Source organism: Pseudophryne corroboree, chromosome 1 (assembly GCF_028390025.1).
Source record: "Pseudophryne corroboree isolate aPseCor3 chromosome 1, aPseCor3.hap2, whole genome shotgun sequence".
Lineage (NCBI taxonomy): Eukaryota > Metazoa > Chordata > Amphibia > Anura > Myobatrachidae > Pseudophryne > Pseudophryne corroboree.
The window spans coordinates 813,136,928-813,160,015 of NC_086444.1; the positions used below are offsets into that span (position 1 = coordinate 813,136,928).

Consider the following 23,088-nt stretch of genomic DNA (forward strand, 5'->3'; position numbering starts at 1 on the left):
TAAGCTCTCACGAGCAGGGCCCTCTTCCCTTATATGACTTTCCTTCTCTTTCTTAAACTATCTTCTACTCCATACTCCCTTCATTGGCACCAAATTCCTGATACTTATTTCAGTGTCGTCTGCTGATGCAGCCATGTTTATATACCCTGTACTTGTCCTTCCTTTTTTTGCATTGTAAGTTTTGATATTTATGTACTCTGTAACTGAGCGATGAAGTTCCCTTGTGGAACCTTATAAATAAAGGTTAATAATAAGAATGTGTGCAGCTTAATATTGCACAGGCACATCGCGGAGAATTGAATCTCCCATTTGTGTATTCATTGAAATGTCTATTGTCCTCCCCATTCTGCATTATGTTGTGCAGACACAGGAGCTCATTCAGAGCTGACTTTGAGCGCAAGTTGTGGCTTCTTTTACTTATCGTGTTGCACAGCTTTTCTCCAGGCAGCTTTGTGTTGTTTTTGATTGCTGAAATGGACTAATAAATTGATCTGAGCAACTTGCCATTTTTAGTGTATCACTGTTCAAAAATGCATGTATGGGATCAGTAACAGGAGGGCATGCTGGTTCTTGTAGTGTCATTTGGAGGATCCCCCAGGTGAGTTAACTATCAGTTTTGGCCTTTTGGCTAAGATCAAGTGTAGTACCTGCTCGAGGGAAACACTTGGTGGAGTACCTGTTCTTACACTAGGAGCGTGAGAGGTTCCTAGTGTGGAATGGAGAAACACCTTGTGGAGTACCATGCCGGTGTGTGGCAATGCCTCTGGTGGAGAGTGGAGAAAAACTGGGCTTAGTATCTGTTGCCTATTTAGAGGTTGAAATAGGACCCCTTACGTCTAGCGGGAACGGCCTGGTCTAGTATCTACTCTCGTACTGGGGGTTGATCCTGGCACAGAGTGGGTATGAAGCTTGGTCTGGCTGAGAGGTCAGGAGCAGCCTGAAGCTCGAGGTGATATGTGCCCCTGGTGCAGGAAGAGCCAGGGGTGCCTGAATATGCACTGGTGATGTCTGCCCACCTTTGCACTAGTACGGCACTTTGCACTTTCAATTCCCCACCTTCTGCTGCACTTTTTCCTTTGCCCTGGCCTTTTGGCTAGGGCATGGATAATTTTTTTATACCCCCCCCGGCCTTCTGGCTGGGGCTTATTTATTTATTTATACACGTGTTTTGCACTATTTTGCACTACACAGCACTTACTTATGTTTTTTCTATAAGTCACGTCACGGTTTTTTGTTTGGGGTTTAGGTGAGACCCTTATGGACCACACTCTCCCCTAGTTGCCGAGGCCGTCTCCTTTTGGGGAGGGCCAGAGGCTGTTTTGATCCCCAGGGGGAATCTTTGGCCAACCTTGGGGATACTCGAGGGTTCCTCTGCGCTTCGACAAGGGGGGACCCACAGTCCCTTTTACCCCTCAGTAGGCCTTTTGGCTCTGAGGGGTAGTGGAGTAAAGGGGCCCTTCTCCTTTTGGATAGGGTCCAAGTACCTACGCCTCCAGCACATTTGGCACAGACACTGGGTGATGAAGCCACGCACCTCGGGCTTCAAGAAAAAAAAAGAAAAAAAATCAGTGTACAAATATATAAATGTATGTGCTATTATCATGTAGCAATATACAAATGTATCGCCCTAATTGGGTACTATTATCATGTAGCCATATCACAGCCATCTGTGTTTTGCTTTTGTTTTCCATTTTTGGGAAAACCACCCTTGTGTGTTTTGGTTTTGGTTCTGTATTTGTTCTTTTTTATTGCTAAAAACAGTTAAAATCATATAATTTGGACATGTTTTTGCTTCTACAGTATTATTAACCTCAGTAACATTGATTTCCAATTTTGACTACCTCATAGCTCACAATATTATTCATCAATATTGGTCAAAGACTGGCTAATCTAAGCAACAGAGCAATGTTGCCAATTAGTAATGTTTTAGTAATTTTTAACAATAACCAATAAAAATGTTTGTCTATGCAAAAAAGGCCATCACAAAAAGTGGTGGAAGATGGAATTGTCCTTGGGTGCTCCCACCCTCCTTTATGTTGTATATTTAAAAGAAAATAAACAGTTTAACAAGCCAAGCACTTCAGTGACAGGGACTGCCACTGTTCTGGCTGAAGTGCTTGGTTTGTTTGGGTCCTCACAAACCAGTTTTTTTTAGAAGGACTACCTCCGATCATTAAAGAGGAGGTTGATGATGAGGATGTTGATGGGTAGATTGCATGTGCTGGTTAAAACTGCTGGTAGCTTATACTGGACTGCTTGTTAATATTTTAAAGCATTTTTTCAGATTTTGATAACGTGCATGAACTTGATTCCCAAATAGTACAGATGGTTTGACAGATGTTGTCAGGATTTTGTTAAAAATAATTCCACACACAAGAGGCAGCTTTCTGGTCTTCAACCCAGGCATGACAATGGTCTTCATTTTATTACAGGCATTCACACATACCCCCTTAGTGATGAAAACAAGTCTCATGGCTTACGATCATGGCATTACCATGAAGCCATGCCCCCTTTTACTGAGGCCATCCCCCTTTTCAGCTGCACAGAAGTCCTGGGTCTCTGGACATGAATGTTGGTAGGTATGCTGACTTAGTTCTGCAACCTACCCTAAGCCTCCAATGTCCTGTGTAAAATGGAGCCCAAATCACTGTGGGAGGTACTTTTATAGAATCCAAAACACACATGAGTTGACGCCGGAAAGATTACATTTTGACTCGTCTTGGAATCCAAGCTTAGGTGGAAAACCCAAGCCCCTGCTCGGAAATACTCGGCTTTGTCAAATTTATGTGGGTTAGGTTTTAAAAAACAGTACCCGCACATCTCTAATTATAGTGTTCCGGGGATTTCTATGTGTTTCCTGTCTAGATTATTCCATCCTTTGCAATGCAAGCACCTGTAATGGACTAGTAAATTATCTTGAGCAACTTGCCTCTTTTGGAATTCACTATAATTTGTAATTAGTTGTATTCTTTGTTTCAGGGAATTTTGTGCTCAGAGTGAAGCCACATTTCCTGTCGCAATTCGGGCACACTTGCTCCTGTTAGTTACATTGGTGGGAGTCACATTTGCTACCTATATATATATGTTAGCATTTCACGTATGCGGCCAACTCAGAATAGGTTGCAAAATGCTACTTTTTTCCTCCAATCGTGTTTCACATTTACCTCCTCTCTGCTAAGGCCTGGAGTACTGATTGCCACCCATAATATATTATCTCTGAGCTTGTAGAGCTTTTTCTGTTAAACAGAAATAGTACATGAAATGGGAAGATTCTGCCACTGTGTTTCTACTAATGGCACCTGGATTTAAACCAATCCAGCACTGCCTACTTTACAGTTGAGGTTTGCAATATAAATACAAGGATGTAATTGCTGGTTATTTACTTAACACACCCGGGGGCCCAGTTAAAGGCAGGCCAGTAGCTATTAAAGCAACAATGTTGGGGTACGGTCATTAGGTCGACCACACTTAGGTCGACAGTCATTAGGTCGACCACTATTGGTTGACATGCATTAGGTCGACATGGTCACTAGGTCGACAAGTACTAGGTCGAAATGGAAAAAGGTCGACGTGTTTTTAAAAAAAACAACAGTTTTTTTGAATTTTTTCACACTTTATGTTCCACGTGGACTATGATTGGGAACGGTAACCTGTGCTGAGCGAAGCGGGAGCGGAGCGAGGCACCTTGCCTGAAACATGGCGAACGAAGTGAGTCATACGAGGGGACACGGTGCACTAATTATTAATTTATACCTATCACGATTCACAACAGTTTACTTTGCCTTGTTCAGCTACAGCAGTTGTACTCATTGTATTTGGTACAAAATGTTTTTGTTCCGTTATTCTTACTTTCATTTGCAGTAAGTAGCACTGTACAGAGAATGTTTGTTATTCACATTAGTCCTGACTGATTATACACACACGTACACACACACACACACACACACACACACACACACACACACACACACACACACACACACACACACACACACACACACTAGGGCAGGGGTTCCCAAATGCGGTTGTCAAGGTTCCCTAATGGTCCATGTTGTAAGATATCCATGGCTCAGCACAGATGATTACATTAAAGTGATCGAGGAACTGTACTAATGAAGTCACCTGGGCCAAGCATGGGTATACTTAAAACCTGGACTGTTGGGGTGCCTTGAGGACTGCACTAGGGTACATTTTAGTCAATAACCAATTAACCTACCTGCACTGTATATTTTTTGTATGGGTGGAAACTGGGGCACCCAGAAGACATCTGCACACTGTATATGGCCATGGTTAGGAATTAAACTCATGACAACAGTGCTTTAAAGCAATGCTAACCACTATGCTCACATGTTGTCCCTAGAAAAGTCTGTTCCTTTCTATATGCTATTTTTTTTAAACTTAGTTCTGTCTTTTTGATTAACGTTTTTAACAAGTAACCCACATAACTTTATTCCCCTTTCCTGGATAGTGATTTTATTCTCTTGGGAACCTTTCCCTTCATGCTGGTGACAACCCTGATGGTCTAGGGCAGAGGGTGTACTTATGTTATAAAAAAAACATAGTAACATAGTATCTGAGGTTGAAAAAAGACAATTGTCCATCGAGTTCAACCTATTTGTGGTCTCCTATGCATGATGATTTGACTAAAATTTCTGACTGATGCTGATGTCAGCCGTTGCATTTTATCCCTATTTATAGTAACTATAATGCATGACTATGCACCATACCCCTGGATATCCTTATCCATTAGGAATTTATCTAACCCATTCTTAAAGGTGTTGACAGATTCCGCCATTACAACTCCCTCAGGCAGGGAATTCCAAACACGTATTGTCCTTACCGTGAAAAAGCCTTTACGCCGTATTGTGCGGAATCTCCTCTCCTCTAACCTGAGCGAGTGTCCACGAGTCCTCTGTGTTGATCTAACCAAAAACAGGTCCTGCGCAAGCTCTTTGTATTGTCCCCTTATATATTTGTAGATGTTGATCATGTCCCCTCTAAGTCTCCGCTTTTCCAATGTAAACATGCCTAGTCTTTCAAGCCTTTCCTTGTATTCCATCGTCTCCATGCCCTTAATTAGTTTGGTCGCCCTCCACTGAATCTTTTCTAGCTCCAGGATATCCTTTTTGTAGTACGGTGCCCAGAATTGTACACAGTATGCAAGGTGTGGCCTCACTAGTGATTTATATAATGGGAGTATAATACTCTCGTCCCTAGCATCAATACCCTGTTTTATGCATGCTAATATCTTATTAGCCTTCTTTGCTGCAGTCCTACTTTGGGTACTACTGCTTAGTTTGCTATCTATGAGGACACCTAAGTCCTTTTCCAGTACAGAATCCCCTAATTTTACCCCATTTAGTAGGTAGGTGTAATTTTTGTTCTTGTTACCACAGTGCATTACCTTACACTTGTCTGTGTTGAAGCGCATTTTCCATTTGGCTGCCCATGCTTCTAATTTAACTAAGTCGTTCTGTAGAGACTCGGCATCCTCCTCTGTGTTTATAGCCTTACACAATTTGGTATCATCTGCAAAAATTGACACCATGCTCTCTAGACCTTCTGTTAGGTCGTTAATGAAAATATTGAACAATAGCGGTCCTAATACTGAGCCTTGCGGCACACCACTTAGCACTTCAGTCCAAGTTGAAAAAGATCCATTAACCACAACGCGCTGCTCCCTATTATCTAATCAGTTTTTGACCCAAGTGCATATTGTGCTTCCTAGCCCTGATTCTTGTAGCTTGTAGATAAGTCTCATGTGTGGTACAGTATCGAACGCTTTGGCAAAGTCTAAAAAGATTACATCCACGTCTTTACCCTGATCTAGGTTTGCGCTTACTGTTTCATAAAAGCCAAGTAAGTTGGTTTGACAGGATCTGTCCTTCATAAACCCATGTTGATTCCTTTTAATGACCTTATTGACTTCAAGGAACTTCTGAATACTATCTCTTAGAATACCTTCCAATACTTTCCCCACTATAGATGTAAGACTAACTGGTCTATAATTACTTGGTTCAGCTTTACTTCCCTTTTTGAATATAGGCACTACTTCCACTATACGCCAGTCTTTGGGAACCATACCTGATATAACTGAATCCTTAAAGATCAAAAATAGCGGTTTTGCCAGTTCAGAGTGAAGCTCCATTAGAACCCTTGGGTGAATACCATCGGGCCCTGGTGATTTATTAATCTTTAAATGTTTTAATCGGTCACAGACTACTTCCTCGCTTAAATAAGTACCTATCAGTGGGATATTCTCATTATTGAGATTGTGTGTCACTCCCTGAATTGGGTCCTCTGTAGTAAATACTGTTGAAAAAAACTAATTTAGTGTGTCCGCTATGTCATTATTATTTTTGCTTAAGACTCCCAACTTGTCTTTTAAAGGGCCTATACTCTCCTTCTTTAATCTCTTGCTAGTAATGTATTTAAAGAATTTTTTGGGATTCGCTTTGCTTTCCTTTGCTACTAGTTTTTCAGTTTCTACTTTAGCCGCTCTTATTTCCTTTTTGCAAATTTTGTTACATTCCTTATAGTGCTGAAATGACTCTGCTTCCCCGTCAGATTTGTATTTTTTAAATATGTGGAATAACTTTCTTAATATACATTAACTATTAATCGCCAGTACATCATTTTCCATTAACATTAGCTCACACAATGGCATTTATGGAATTGTATAGAGAAAGCACAATTAACCAGCAAATTCAGTTCATTACCAGACTTTTATTTCTGGGATCGATCCATCCACACTTCATCCAGAGCCGGCCCTAGGCATAGGCAAACTAGGCAAATGCCTAGGGCATTTGGCATGCCAAGGGGCACAAGCAGCTTCTGCTAATTAAAATGATATGCGGCATGCCTATATTCTGTGTGTGCCTGCGGCTGTATCTGCATATGAAATGCTACATTACAGTTACAGCCATAGTCGCACAGAGAATATATAGGCATGATACATATCATTTTAATCAGCAGAAGCTGCTTGTGTATCCTAGTCACATAGCAATGAAAATAAGACGTATGACATATCTGTATCCAAGCAGAGGCAGAGGTCACAGTGTTAGCGGCCGGGTGAGTGCTGTTGTGGGTAGGTTCGTTATGCAATAGTGTTCAGATATGTGTAAGGGGCATTATGTGTGTCATTATGTGTATAAGGGCATTAATAAAGGTTGGCATAATGTGTAAGGCGCATTATGTTTAAAAGGACATTAATAATGTGTGTCCTATTTGTAAGTAGCATTACTGTGTGGTATTATGTATATAAAGGCATTACTAATGTGTGGCATTATGTGTATAAGGTGCTCTACTGTATAGCGTAATGCATAGAAAAGGCACTACTGTTTGGTCTAATGTTAATAAAGAGCAATATGGTGTGGTGTAATGTGAATAAAGAGCAATTCAGTGTAATGTAATGTGATTAAGGAGCACTACTGTGAGGAGTAACGTATATAAGGTAAAGTGGTACTACTGTGTGGTGTAATGTGAATAAGGGACATTATCGCATGATATAATGTGAATAAAGTTGCACTACTGTGTGGCATAATTTGAATTGGGGGTACTATTGTGTCGCCATGCTCCCTCCCAAATGAACACGCCCCTTTTTGTCGCGCTGAGTGTGTGCACTGTTCCTATTTAAAATATAGTGGGTAGGAACACCAAAATAAGTACTGCTATGGGTGAGTGGTGATGGTGGTGAGAAAGGGCTGCAGGGTCTGAGGCAAAACTAGCTGCAGTGCTAGGGGGCACCAGCCAAAATCTTGCCTAGGGCATCATATCGGTTAGGGCCGGCTCTGACTTATCCATACTTTGCTCCTCCCCACTTTCTCTCCCTCCTAAACTCACTCTCTCCTTCCCTAAAACCCTCCCTCCATATCTAAATCCCAACATTCCCTTACTCCCACACTCCCAACATCCATCCTATCCAGCCTTCCTCCAAAACTCCCTCAGTCCCACCAACGTTTTCTCTTTCCATTCCTAAATACCTCCCGCCCACTTTCTTTTCCACCTATACTCCCTCCCTTTATCCTAAAATACCTTCCTCCTACCACTTTCCTTCCCTTCTACACTCCCTCGGTCTCTAATCTTTCCTACCCTCCCTCCCGCCCTCCCAAACTCTTTGCCACTTTCCCTTGCAGCCTTCCTAAAATCCTCAGACCGATCATCTCCCTCCTTCCCACATTCCCTCCCTCCCACATTCCCTCCCTCCAACTTTAAATCCCTCCCTCCAACCCTAAATCCCTCCCCCCTTTTCCCCTCCCTCTTTCCATCCTCTCCACCTGTCCCTTCTCCCTCCCTCTTCCCAGGCATCCTCACTCTTCCCTTCCTCCCATCTGCATTCCTCCCAAATGTCCTGATTTTGTCAGGACAGTCACGTTTTTCATGGACTGTCTCACCCGCGGGCTGCAGTGTTCCGCGTGGGGGGAGGGGCAATTAGGAGACCCTCTCTTACGCTGCACTGCATAGCACTATTCACTGCCAGAGAGTGACAGGGGGCAAGGCCAGCAGCTCACAGAGTGCTGCTCATGCCCCCATAGTAACAAAAACGTACCGCAAGACCACTCTCCTAATTTTGAGAGTGCACCGGCAAGCAAAGATGTCCTTCCTTGGACATTTATAAACTTGGGAGGTATGCATCTGACAGCTATACCAAATGAAATACCACAATGGGCTCGATTCAAATAGATGACAGTTGAATAGCGCCAGAAATTAGCTCCTGGGGCTCGTCAATACAGTGCAGTGGTAAGTCGGAGAATGCCCGTTCTCCCAGACTAAACAGGGTGTTGTGTCGGGAGAACAGGCATTCTCCGACTTAAGTGCCCGGCGTGACACTGCTTCCGCCACACTAAGGGCAGAAATCAGCATCACGCCAGCACTTTTGTCATATATCTGCTCGCACCCCTACGGGGGTGTGAGAAGAAATCCCGTTGTTGGGTGTCACATGGCACTGTATTGAATAGCACCGGGAGCTAAATCCCAGCGCTATTCAACTGTCAATGAATTGAATCGTGCCCATTGTCTGTTTAGGATATAATCCTGTCACATGATCAGCCAACCAAACAATGGCTTACACAACACAGCTGTGACATCACAATGGCAGTTTATAGTGTAAGTTTGTCACATGATCATCCTACTGAAGTGATAAAATTCAGACCACAAGCATTTTACCGCTGAAGTTTTTCTATCAAAGGTATAATTTCATCTCTGTTTGTCTATATATCTATCTATCTTCAGCAAAGGTACAGTATGTAAACTTTATTTTTTAAGTGACATATTAATAAAATGACTTTGATTGGAGAGCCACAAATTTTTTTTCTCCCAGCAAGTAGATATAGGATTCCTTGTTGTGAAAAATCGTATTCCAAGAAACAATAAAATTATCTTCAAATAAACATATTTTTACTGATGTTACCCACTGTGATGAGATGCTATCGTAATGTAAACCGTAGAGTTGTGACTTGGACTTCATGAAGTGTGTGATGTGCAGTTAATTAATTGATCACAGTTAAACTGGGCAACATACAGGAAAACAACGTCAACATGCAATTATTCTTATTATCCTGATTACTTCTAATTTATGTTTTAATTAATATTATTAGTTCTTTTTTCTCCATAATAATAATAATAATAATAATAATATAAATATCCACAGGACCAAATAGAATAGTCCCCATTACCTGATAAGTTAATATGAAGCAGCTAGGCTGCCCCATTTGTCCCGGGCTTTGTGGTAGTGTCTTAGATGGCGCTATGTGATGTTGCAGAAGGGCGAGGTATGTGGGCAGAAGGACCAACAAGAAGCCACAATAATGAACATTGAGCATTTGCATTGGTCTTGAGATGCGAATATCTCTGCTACATGTGCAAACTACATCTTTTTTTTGGAATGCATTTTACGCCTGTGCTTGTGACGTAACTACGTCCAATTCTACATCAGCCACTCTTTGTATTACATGTGTGCTCCTTTGGTGTGTTTGAAGCTTTCAGTGCGCCTAGAAATGCCTTTATCTACAGAAGTGCAGCTGAGGTACATACTTAAAAGGATGGATGGATACATCACAAACCGATGTCATGTGTGATTACCTTTGTTACCAATATGGCCATTTAAAAAAATAAATTTATCTAAAATATAAGGTTTTTACAAATAAATATATTATTTTTTTTAAATCTCATTGTTTCACAGTCCTCACATTACATTGTTTTATTCAAATGAAGGGAATGCATTAGTAGTAATCAGAGTGATTTATGTTAGATATTGGTGGTGGCGCGGTGAAAAAGAATTGTGTATCTACCTAATAGGGTGTTAATAGCGATGGTAAAATGTGTTTAATGGTTACAGTGGGGCAGACTCAGTCACAACACTGTTAATGGGCAATACACAGACAATCAATACATGCATAACAAGGTAATAATCATGTGTTAATTCAGAAATACTCTGCACTCTACATTCACATACTGTATGCTATATGTACTGGTATAGTCATCTGATTTGGGTATAAGTGTATCTACGTAAGCCTGGCAGATCACAACAGGTACGCCGCAGCATATGGGCATAAATATGCTATTTTTAGATGCGTTTTTTTTTAGCAAAAACTTTAGCGCTTAGGCGCCAGTCTGCCACCTTAGGTATCACACCGTATATGTGAATGATTGCATGTTCTCGTGGTTAATGGTTCTGCTGGACATGATTTCCAGACATTATAAAGCTACATTTAGTTTAAAGTGCTTAAAAACCTCATAAAATGTACATTCTATTTGCAACTTCCTTTCAATAAGAGACTTCATGATAAGACAACCAGCAACCACATTCAGCCAAGTAATGGTAATTGGACAGCAGTGACTTTATTACCATGGCTGTGTTATACTTATTTTCTATGTACATAGTTCTAAGCAAATACTGCACCACTCAATAGTACATAGAGTATATCATGACATACTGCCAACAATACACATGCTGTAACCCCTGAAAGCCAATAAGACATTTACTTCATCAGTCTAAATTGTATTAAAGATAACTATTAACTACTCTAACACATCTGTACTATTCAAACCATGTTATTAAAGAAGCCTTATAGTTGATTGTATACAGTATGTCTATGTGTTCTATACAAGCCTCTCTTCAGAAAGCAGAAGTACACATTCATGTTTATACAACCAGCATGACAGCATGCAAATAACCTGTTGTAAACAAAACAGGACTCATATTTTCATACATTAGTAATGAATTCTTTAGTGGTAATAGTCTCAAATGGATTACTGTACATGGATATGTAAATAAGAAAAAGGATGATGATTGCAATCGAAAAGCACAAATTCTGCTTTTCTTCATAAACTAAGCTCACTTTCATGTCTCACAGCATATGTATCACCGATCTAATGAATCAAACTCACTGCAGTTAATTGTTTCTTATTCCAACTGTCATTTTATTTTGCTGCTAAATGAAACAGCCACATCTCAGCTTTTGCCTATTCTAGGCACCCAACAACCTATTTGTCCATAGCTACTGTAAATCTGTTTCTGCTTTTATGTTACTTCCACATGCATAAAAGACAGTCTTTACGAGTTTGGAGCTAGAAAAATTCATCCTAAATTTCAGGAAAGTAAGTGCTGTACTGGTGGCAATCCTGAAAGCATTATTCTTCCCAATAATCTCTATTTTCCGCTGACTATGATAGTTTTGGAAATCTGAAATAAATCTGTGTGCGTGGACATGATAAATATGGACCTGGTCATAACTATGGTGGATCTGGGTGTGGCTTGTGTGGGTTGCCAGTGCCATGACTCATGAGGCAATTCTAAATATGGTGCATGATATTGGCAGAAGATTAGTACAAGATTACATCTCTGCAAACACCACATACTTGCTCTGCAAATCATGTGCCACAGAGCTAATCTAGGTGCACTTGTGTAAGCAGAGGCCCAGGCTTGTCCTAAAGTTCCATTTACATTGTACAGTAGACTTTTTGTACTTTGAAAATAACCTCCACTGACAGTATACACAGTATTATCAATCACATTTATTTTGAGGAACATGCTGTCAGTAAACAAAGCTGGTACAGTATCTCTGCTGGCAAGAATGCTGAGTATGTTTGTGAGGCCGCCTGGAAACCAATTCCCATGCCAGCTTGCTGTGATCTGAGCAAAATGATTCTACTTGCAAAAGCCTCAGGCATGAAAATGACAGAGGAAATATTATGGGCCTGATTCTGAATTGCACGCGTCTGCAGCAGCTTTTCCCTTTGGCCGCAGCATTGCACTTTAATTACTTTCCTAGGCTAATGGAAAAATCGGCTTGACAAAGTAGGAAATCTATGTGTCTAAAAGTGCAAGCCTATCCCGCCCACTGTTCTAGTGTCCACATATACAACTGTCATTGGTATTGGTACTTGCACCTGCCTGGTGCTAGATACGAGGGATCTGTCAGAAACATGCTACACTTCCTCATATGCATGGAGATGTACATACACGCTTAAGACACATTTACCGACACTGAAGTTTCCTCTCTGGGAGAAGCCCGGAAAGGAGAAGCAGGTGGGTGATGATGGGGGCAGGGCTGAGCTAGACATGTCATCAGGCCCCACCCCTCACGAGAAAAATGGTACTATTTGTGTAAATTTGAATTATAATAGTATTGTGTCACTAAGCACCGCCCCCCTCCCAACGGACTGTGGATTCATAGCATTTATCTCCCTATTCTGCCCGCTTTACTAGGAAGTGGGTGCAATGCGGGAGGGGTGACCACTCTTCCGGGGATGTGGGAAATTACCCTAATAATTGGGCGTCTCCCGCTGGATCCAGGAGAGTAGGTAACTATGGCTCATCACACTCCCTTGACACTGCCATAAGAAATACCCGCTCAGTGCATCTTGATACTTGCCCCCAATTCCCGCTAAAAAAACGCCTGCTTGATGATGGTCTCCGCTCACACAAGATGCGGCGTGCAAACACCTACTTGCCACTTCAGACACATCATGTGGTGCATGTGCACACTGTGTTTTCCATGTTTTAGATGCATGCGCAGGCGGCTCAAATACAGGTGATGTGTCTGTTTTCACATATGTGTCCGACCCAGAATCAGGCCCTATATGTGGCATCAAGTATATATACTGTAGTCTCATAGTAACAAAAATTGCTCTACTGCTCAGTGGTGCAGAGACTGATGGGAAAAACAAATATACTCTCTGTACATTTTCACAAAGTTTTCCAGAGCATGTCTTCACCTTCTGCTGCTTGTACCCGGTGTAGACCGCTGACCACACGTCAGTAAGAATGTCGGGTCTGAACCCAGAAGTAAATTGAAATTATTATTTTTTTGTAATATATTTTTGGAACATTATCCTCAATATAGATGATAATAAATTATATATGTCAGGGGTAAAAGGCTAGACACAATAAATATGCCGACTAGTTTTAATTGTAAACGCATCACCCCATTTAGGTAAGAGAGTTGAGTAGAGAGATCTTTTCTGCCTGTGTCCGCAGTGGGAAAATTGGAAGGTAGGTCCCATTTACAACTGCTCTGCATTGCGCACACATGCTACCGGTGTGCGGTAAGGATTTATGTACAGAAGGAGGGGGGGAGGCCTAAGGGATAGCCTATCAGTTCATGAGTGTAGACACCCCCCCATCATAGTGCAGTCACTTCTCTATTGTGACATGACCATGCTTCTGTTTTAATTCAATGTAATGAAATGTTGGTGTGTTGGGGTGTATGATATAGCATAGTTAGTATATATATATATACACATTTAATGTTGTGTTTTGTGAAGGTATAATTAGACATATGCAGTATATTGTAGGTCCACATAGAAATTGTGCCTAATATTTGAAGGTGTCTTGATATATCACACGTTGGGCCTAATTCAGCATGGATTGCTAGTCAGAGAAATCGCAAATCAAGTGATTATCGAACATGCGTAGCGTTCACATTGCGCACATGTGAGGTAATAGTGACAGAAAATGCATACAGATCGTAATCGCTGTTTGACTGACAGGAAGCCGGCGTTTCTGGGCGGAAACCTGCTGTTTTCTGGGTGTGTCAGAAAAAATGCAGGCATGCCCAGGCGTTTTTAGGGATGGTCTCTGACGTCAGTGCAGACCACTTCCAGCCCGTCTCAGTCGCGGAGTAGTGGCAGCCCCAGACCTAGTCACATTTGCTCAGACAGCAACGTTTTTTTTGATGTTCCAGGAATTGCGTATGCATCTGCGAGTGGATAGCGATCTGCGATGCATTTGCAATTTTGCAGGGAGCATTTTTTCTGCGTCTCGGGGCGGCGCCTTTCTACTCACAGATAACTGCAATTTCTGTGAATAGCGATCCATGCTGAATTAGGAGAGACAGAATAACTTTTGTTTTCAGCCCATATTGTTTACTGGCCAATTTACAGTAGCACCGTAGCAAACATCATGACAGACATCTAATCCTTAAAATAGGAAATAACTAATAAAGTTACGGACATTTTTTCTTTCAATATTACATTTTTAAAAGAAGTAGTGGTTTCAGTGTCAGTGCACTGTGGGCCCCACTGTACACTTGAATTATACATTGTTACTGGACTAGAGTGTCAGTTACCTTGTGGAGCAAGACCATGGATGAACATTGGGACTTGGTTCTTTTCTATGGAAACTACACCAAGATTTTCGCCTTCCTGCCAATCAAACTTAGCAGTCCCAAAACACCCTGTCCTCTCTAATGGTTAGCCAAGCCTCTGTGGTGGCTGGCCACACCGCTTCTGGAAACTGGCCACGCCCCTTAAGCATGGGCCTCTACCACTGCATTTTCCCAGTGGGCCCTTCATGTCCCAGTCTGGCACTGCAGACACAAACCATGAGCTGCCGTCTCCTGGAGCAACGGTTTTACTACACTATGGGGGACATGTACTAAGCAGTGATAAAAGTGGAGAAGTGAGCTAGAGGAGAAGTTGCCCATGGCAACCAATCAGCTGCTCTGTATACATTTATAGTATGCAAATTATAAATGTTGCGTCTCCACTGGCTCACTTATCCACTTTCATCACTGCTTAGCAGAGCCGTAACTACGTGTGTGCCGAGTGTGCGCTGCCCACGGCGCATAGGCAATGCAGGCGCAAATGGCCCCAGTAATGTGTAAAAAGGGGGACCACGCCTGCCTTAATGTGTAAAAGGGAACTCTGCCTGCAGTACTGTGTAAAAAGGGGACTCTACTTGCCGTACTGTGTAAAAAGGGGGACTCTACTTGCCGTAATGTGTAAAAAGGGGGACCCTACCCGCCGTATTGTGTAAAAAGGGGGACCCTACCCGCCGTACTGTGTAAAAAGGGGGACTTGTTTTGTATATGGGGGGGTGGCACACTGATGCTGTTTCTTGGACACAGCTCTCAGATGGCTAGTTACGGCACTGCTGCTTAGTACATGTCCCCCTAGGATCCTGATTCAGAGATAGATGCTAATGAGTTTGCAGCTGTGATCCTGTCTACAGTGAATGTGCGAAAACATGATAATGCTGCAGCTGCCTGGAAATGTACTGAGACGCCCACTGACAGTTTCGCAGATCCATGCAGCTGTGTACCAGCATGCAGCGGTGGCCGCAGATTCTTCCATAATCGATCATCCGAGTACCCTGTGGTCGCCCAGAATGGCCGCAGAAGTGAGATGCTGGTGTCATGTTTTTGGGGATACGAGATCGCAGTTGTAGGTAAAGACACTTCCCAAAACGTTTATGACACATCTGTGTTTTTACCACCACTCCTTGTTACCTCCCCTAAACATTCCCTGACTGAAAATCAGTTTGCGAATAAATCCTCACTGCAGGCAACCTCGCAAAGCTTGTTTTGCACGTGCGCTGCGTAACCACTTTACATGCTCATTTGAATAAATATTGGCATTGCATAGATCTCTGAATCAGGCCCTATGTAAACATATTGCTCATAGCCTGGAATAATGGTTCTCAAACCTTCTTTTATTGAAACTCACACACATTCCCACCAAAAACCTTACCTTTATTTAAAAAAAACAAAAAACACAAAAAACATTGGAGCCATGGAGGCAGATATCCAATGAATGCTATAATATTTATAGCAATCAGCATATATCATAATAATTTTTGCACCTCACACAAATATAATGTATCAAAGCAATACCCTTACTTAAGAGTAAACATGGGCTTTAAATGCAGTACATAGAGAAACATCCGTAATAGACATCTAGTTATGTATTCATTTTTTACAGGCGTCAGTGCAAACGTCTATTTGCCTTTCCCAATTCACCTTTCTGTGACTTCCTTATTTTGTTGCCTTTTTAACTAATGTGTGTCTAAATTAAGTAAATGTACTTTGATAACTACCCCAAGTCTGAGTACCATCTGCCAATAGAACAACGTTTTGCAAAATGAATGAAGCAGAGTTTTAGTAAGGTGTTAGAAAATGCATACCAAATAGAGTACAACTATGTGCTATGACAGCCTGTGTGACTGAAGACTGACTTGGTGAATAGTTACATACACAAGTAAGTGATAAACCTTAAACTATAGATCAGGTATAATAAAAAATTAAAATGCTTTGAATCCTCTCTTATACAACAAGCAGTGTGGGTATATTGCACAGAACAGGCAAATTACACGTTGAATCCATGAGACAAATAGTTTAGCATGAACAGACACAGCTAGACGTGTGTTATACATAACTGTCAGAACTCTATAATTAATAATATTGGGTTACGCCATTGATATTACATTGCAATGCTATAAGCATTCATTCATTCCAACAAAATAAAGGTAGGCTAGCAGCATTGTGAGAGAGTGGGGGAAAAACAGGTTGTGGCCATGGAGATACAGGAAGGCTGCAGTAATGTTCTAAGACACAATAGTTTTGTTGCTCCTACTGAGCACACAGCAGCATCCAGGAGATCCATCATCCCTGCAGCAATTAACATGCTGGATGATACATTGCAGCAGCTTCATCATTCCTGCACCGCAGCAGTTCTGTTACAGCGAATGACTTTACTAGAACTGTGCAAGTCCCAACAGCACCAGAAGGGATCTCCTAATACATCCTGCGCAAAGTGTGTGTTTATATGGATACAGTTAGAGAGTTGTGTGATCATTTACTGTGTAACTGAGCCTGTAAGACTGAAGTACTGGTTTGTGCAATGTATCTACATTCTGCTACACGATCCATAACACTGTACTTCAGTGAAATGTCATTTGTACACTTATAAATGACACATTCCATTTGTACTCCAGCAAATAAGCCACAGATGCCACAGAGTGTTCTAGTGTGTTCACATTCAGCTCTCTTACCTTTCAGCTTCTGGTTATACTCTGTCCTGTCAGACTGGCTCCTGCGCAGAGTGCCTGTATTGCCATGGTCCTCATTTATGGCATGCTCTACAATGGTGTCTGTCTTCCTCCTCTCTAACATATACAACCTGCTTTTGAGAAAAGTGGGTTTCTTCTTCTTGACCCCTCCAGAATCTTTTCCATTGAAGTCTTTGGTATCCATGGTCAATCATTCAAAGTATCAAAGTATTATCCCTGCTGCTAGAGTTTTATTTAACTGGCTCCGAAATCCGGCAATGGGATGAGTCAGCGCTCCCTTCACTAGATCAGCTGTACCTGCACTAGTAACCTGTCTGAGGCAGACACCTGTACACATCATAGCTCCACCCCCTATGAAGTCATGCTACAGTGTACCTGAGGGCTTGTCACCTGAGAGCTTTGCAGTACATAAGCAGCTCCGGCTGATTCTTAACCAGGCCAAACTTAACCTCCCAAGGCAGAGGTGTGAGCTTTCTTCCCTTAACTCCTTCACTGATAAAGATTCCTGAAATGATTACGCATTGCTTAGCCCTTCAGCCCTGGGGGAAGTCCAACCGCAGCATTCATTGCTTCAATTGTTCTAACCCTATTGTGATAGCCATTCAGTAAAACACAGAAGCTGCTTCACAATGCATACTAAATATTGGGACACTTCTCATTATAAGCATAGGGAATCTTGTATGTTATTTGGGTCTAAAAGGTGTTATAAGAATTATTTTCCAGTGCATTGTATGCTACTACAGGCATCTGAACCTTGCCAAGTGTGTTATCTGTACTCCAATTTCCTTAAGTGATGAAAGAACTGCTAAGTAGTAAAGCTAACAAACCAAGCCCTTTCACAACCCCCACTCCTCATTATACTGTAGTAAAGCTTTTCCAGTGTATTCTCAGTGATCAAATACTACTACTGTCCGAAGGAAATCTACTTCTTTCATTTTATTAAACAAACTCACTCAGAACAGCCTCTGGTGTCCTGGCAGATGCTTCCATCGTACTGTTGCATTACTTCATTATTTTATTATTTAACTTGCAGGGTAAAGGTTGGTGACAAACGAAGACACAGTACTTGTCATTAAATACAATACCCGTTACACACCCACTGATTGGTCCAAATAATACATTTTAGAGCTTTTTACAGGCCAAAAGTAAAAGAACTCTCTTGTTTTACATATTTTGTACTTAATTAATTTAAGTGGTGAATATAAGACCCAAACAAAAAAGGCACAAGATTGTGGGATTTTTTTATTTTATCAGACTAAGGAGTCTATGTACTAAGCTATGGAGAAATATAAAGTATACGGATATAAAGTACCAGCCAATCAGACCCTAACTGCCATGACACAGGCTGTGTTTGAAAAATGACAGGAGCTGGTTGGTTGGTACTTAAAGTGGATGCAGATAAAGGGGGATATCCAATTACCCGTGGGTAATTGTTTAGCCGGGGGATATCCTATTAGCACCGATGTGGCGTGCTCCTCCCGCCGATGCCGGCACTTATCGCTGATTATGCTTCAGGTGCCTCAGACACTGGAAGCATAATCCGCAATAAGCGACTACCGGAGCAGAGATAACACTTTGGATTGGGGCCTTATCCGTGATCCCATGTGTTATCAAACAATCGCGGGTTCGTTTTCAACCAATGAAAATGGACTATAATAGGATACCGTAATAATGACTATTGGTCATTAATCGCGATATCTCGCCGTTTCACCAGGCAAAAAAGGATCACGGATAATAGGATACCAGCCAATTAGCTCCTAACGGTCATTTTTCAAACCCAGCCTGTAACATGGCAGTTAGGAGCTCATTAGCTGGTACTTTATCTCTGTCCACTTTATCACTCTCCATGGCTCAGTACCTAGACTCCTAAGTATGTTTATCTAAAATGTGTTCTCAGACACATTTATATTTGAAATAGTATTTTGCCCAAATCTACCTCCTTCCCAGTAACAGGACTTTAGGGAGGTCCCTCCCCTGGATTCCTCACCATTCATTGTGATTTCTCACACACATGGGGCCAGATGCAATGGAGTGTGAGACGGCTGAGCTCCGAGATCCAAGTACGGCACTCCCGCCATCTCGCACTCCATCACACCAGGCCCACAGACAGGATTTCTGTCAGTCACCAGCACTACTTAGGTCTCTCCTGAGTAGTAAGTGTGTGTGTATGTATGTATATATATATATATATATATATATATATATGCATCCAGTGTCTTATCATCATCATTATTATTAACACAAAGTTGGAGACAAGATCCACAAGCTGCAGAGCTGATATGTTGTGGATGGTTATACAGTGTAAGTGAGTTACTTGTAAATATAAATGATCAAATTATTTTTGAATGAATAAACTAAAAATAAAAATCACTGTACATGATTAGTTAGAGAGTATTTCTTCTCAGAAATAAAACTTTACAGGTGCATTTATGAAACTCGGTATAGCTGAAAAGGGTTAATGAATGAATCTAAGTCACCTGTCACTTCTCACATAACTGGACTACAATAAGGTCGTTATGGTAGTCGATCCCCAGCTTTACACATGTCACTATTGGGTGGGGCAGCCACAGACCAAACGAAAACTCAAGAAAAAGAATTCAGCTAGTGGAATTGTGTATGTGCAATGACAAATCCTATTCTCTATGGAAACCCCTATTCAACATGCTCTGCAGCTGGGAACATCATTGTCACACTCATCCACTCTGGCTCTATAAAACACAAAGGCCAAGATAGATACAACTAACTGGACACATTCATTTGATAAGAACATTATCTGCAAAAAATATGACGCCAAATCCAATGCAAGTGTTATACTTTCATTAAAGAATACTTGGGGTTCATTAATATTGCATTTTATCATCTTCTGGTAAGAACATGTGCTTTTGTTAATAATGATCGGATATTTGATTAGAATCTACATAACGTGAAAAAGACACTGCTGAAACTTATACTTGCAGTCCTAGTTTTTATTAAACAGTTCAAATTTTCTCCACTCAAGGTGGCTGATTCTGAGTCGGTCAGACCTCTATGCACAGATATAAATGGCAAGCATTCAGTGCATGCGCAAATGTGAATTAATTTTCTGTATGTCCATCCTAGACTAAGTCAAAAGGAACTGGCTGGATCTGTCTTTCTGTAAATTTGGGTGCTTTAGGGTGGGAACTGGGCAGCGAGAATACGATCACATGGAAACTTCCAGACGTATGGGAGTGTATTTCTAGCTCTGTGCGATTCTGATTTGTGTAGAACGGAATCCTGTGTCGGACAGATGTCTTCCACCTTGCATGCAGCTGTTGCAAGTTCAGATACTAGTGGTGGTGGTTGCGGCAGTTCGCGAAAAATCAATGGGCAGCACGGCTTTCTGCTTGCAGACACACGGACCTCCCGCATTACTTGTATGGAATCTCGCATTAGCAAAAGGCCGCTGCTACAAATCCAGTAACTTTGCAAAACAAATGCTATAATAATAAGACATAAGTCTGAAATAACTTAAATTACTGACTGTAAGCATGCACGTAGGGGGAAAGTCAGCTCTTTTGAGCAAAGCTTTATCTTTTATATTAGAGATGAGCGGGTTCGGATTTACTCGAATCTCCTTATTGGCTATCGGACGTCACGTGTTTTGGTTAACCAATAAGAAAAATCCAGAAAATAAGAAATGGCGATAATTCTGGCGTAAAGAACCGAGTACATCCAAACCCGCTCATCTCTATTTTATATGTGTAACTCTAAAATGCTCTTGAAACTTTGACATATATATGTTTGCATGTAATAGTAGATCTTTCTGTATAAGGAGCATATTTGTTAATCTTTTTTTACTAAAATAATGTGAAAAGGGTGTTTTCACACACTTTTCACATTATTTTAGTTTTTCCTGAATGTGTTAAAGAACTTTTGGAGCAATTTTCGTGAAAAACTGCTCCAAACCCTTTAATTGTAATTTTTTAGTAACCTTGATCACATTTACCATACTTAAAATGGGAAATGCGATTTGACCGAATTTACCTAAAAAAAAAAATATCTCAGTGAACCCTGTGATAATTGGCGTAATCACACTGCTCACTGCGGATTGTGTACTTCTGCACAGGTTTCTCTGCGCCTAGGCAGAGAAAGATGTGCAGGGAGCCAGCAGCTGATCACTGTTTAAAAAAAAAATATCATACTCATCACCCGGTGATTGGTGCTCTGGTGCGAGCTTCCGGTTATTAAGGCTCCCTACTGCGGTGCAGTAAAGTGATGCTGCAAAGCAGCAGCTCACTTTACAGCACCGAATGTCACAGCTGCAGGGAACCCCGACAACCGGCAGTAACTATTAATAACTACTAACCACCAAACGTATGCGTAGATGCCTCCCACAGGGAATTCTAAAAAAAAACTAAATATACTGAATTGTAATCTATTCCTGGGTAGGAACAGCAGTTATTGGCCAGTCTCATTTTGAAATGTAGCACATTGGTCTTTTTGGCTGTCCAAAGGATCTGTTCTGCATCTAGTGAGGGGATTTCTCCATCAAGATGAGAAACTACTCAGCAGGTATTTCATATCTACTAAAACGTGGGCAGGATTGTGTATACAGGTTTGGACTGGCCCACAAGGGTATAGGGGAAAGCCCCAGTGAGTCCCTCTGGGGATCAGGTTCCAGACTGTGCACTTGAATTATACATTATACCGCACAGGACTACGTGGTGTATTTTCATCAGTGCATTGCTGTTATTAATCTGGTACATTCTCATGTATGGACTATATCTAGTGGCCCAGACCATGCATGCTCAAATGGTTAGCCAATCCTCTGTGTTGACTGGCCACACCCCTTCTGGAGGCTTGCCACACTCCTAAGCATGGGTCCCTACCACTGAATTCGCCCTGTGGGCCCTTTAAACCCCAATTCGACACTGTATGTATAGCTTTTCAATTCCAATGTCATGAAGGAGAAAATGTAGGCCCAATTACCTGGTCCTTGGGAAAAAAGATACCCACCAATTTCTGACCTCAAGGTATGTGGACAGTATATAGTGTTTCTACAGATATGCTGGTCCCGGTCATACAAAGATTATTCTAAAATGTGTTTACGGGATCTCTCACGCTACACCCGCATTATATTTAAAGGTAATTGGTGCTATCATATTGGAAATAGCTGTAGACCCTATTAGACAAAAGTCTAAACACTTTTTCTATACATTAATACCAGCAGTGTCTTCTGGCTATAATACAGTTTCTAAATAAATCAAGTTATTTTTGCACTAATACAAAACAACTTAAAAAAAACTCTTTTGAGCATTTTAGCAGATAAAAATGTATTTGAAGTTTAATAATGAGCATTTTAGCATTTAATAAGCTCCAAGATTCATACTATTTTACATGCAATTTATTCAGTTGTCTCTATTCTCATCTCTGATCCAAAATCAGTGGGAAGCACTACTTCATTTAGCTAACTACTTGATATTATCTAAAGATCAAAACAAACTCTCAGCTGCACATTACCTTGTTACACCACAAACCTGCTGTGCGGCTTACAGACCTCAGACTTCACTTTCTTATAAACAGTGTTATTAATACGGATTACATTTACAGGGAAGTGTTTAACCCATTGCATATGACTATATATAGCCAAAATAGGGAGCCATGTGAAAATACATATCATCATTGGCTACAGCGTAAGACAGAGGTTCTCAAACGCAGTCCTCAAGTCACCCCAACGGTCCAGGTTTTTTAGGTATACCCACGGCTCAGCACAGATGGTTAAATCAAATTGGCTGAGTTGCTAATTAAATCACATGTGGCCAAACATGGATATACTT

General features: G+C 41.3%; 1 protein-coding gene across 1 annotated transcript in view; it reads right to left on the reverse strand.

Moving 5' to 3' along the window:
• The window catches only part of ARHGEF38 (Rho guanine nucleotide exchange factor 38), a 159,700-nt gene extending 142,101 nt beyond the window's left edge, over positions 1 to 17,599 (reverse strand). Inside the window, exon 1 of the mRNA XM_063919288.1 lies at positions 17,273 to 17,599. Within this exon, the coding sequence (XP_063775358.1) occupies positions 17,273 to 17,474 (202 nt within the window). The 5' untranslated portion in view covers positions 17,475 to 17,599. The remainder of the gene's footprint in view (positions 1 to 17,272) is intronic.
• Between the last annotated feature and the right edge of the window lie 5,489 nt (positions 17,600 to 23,088).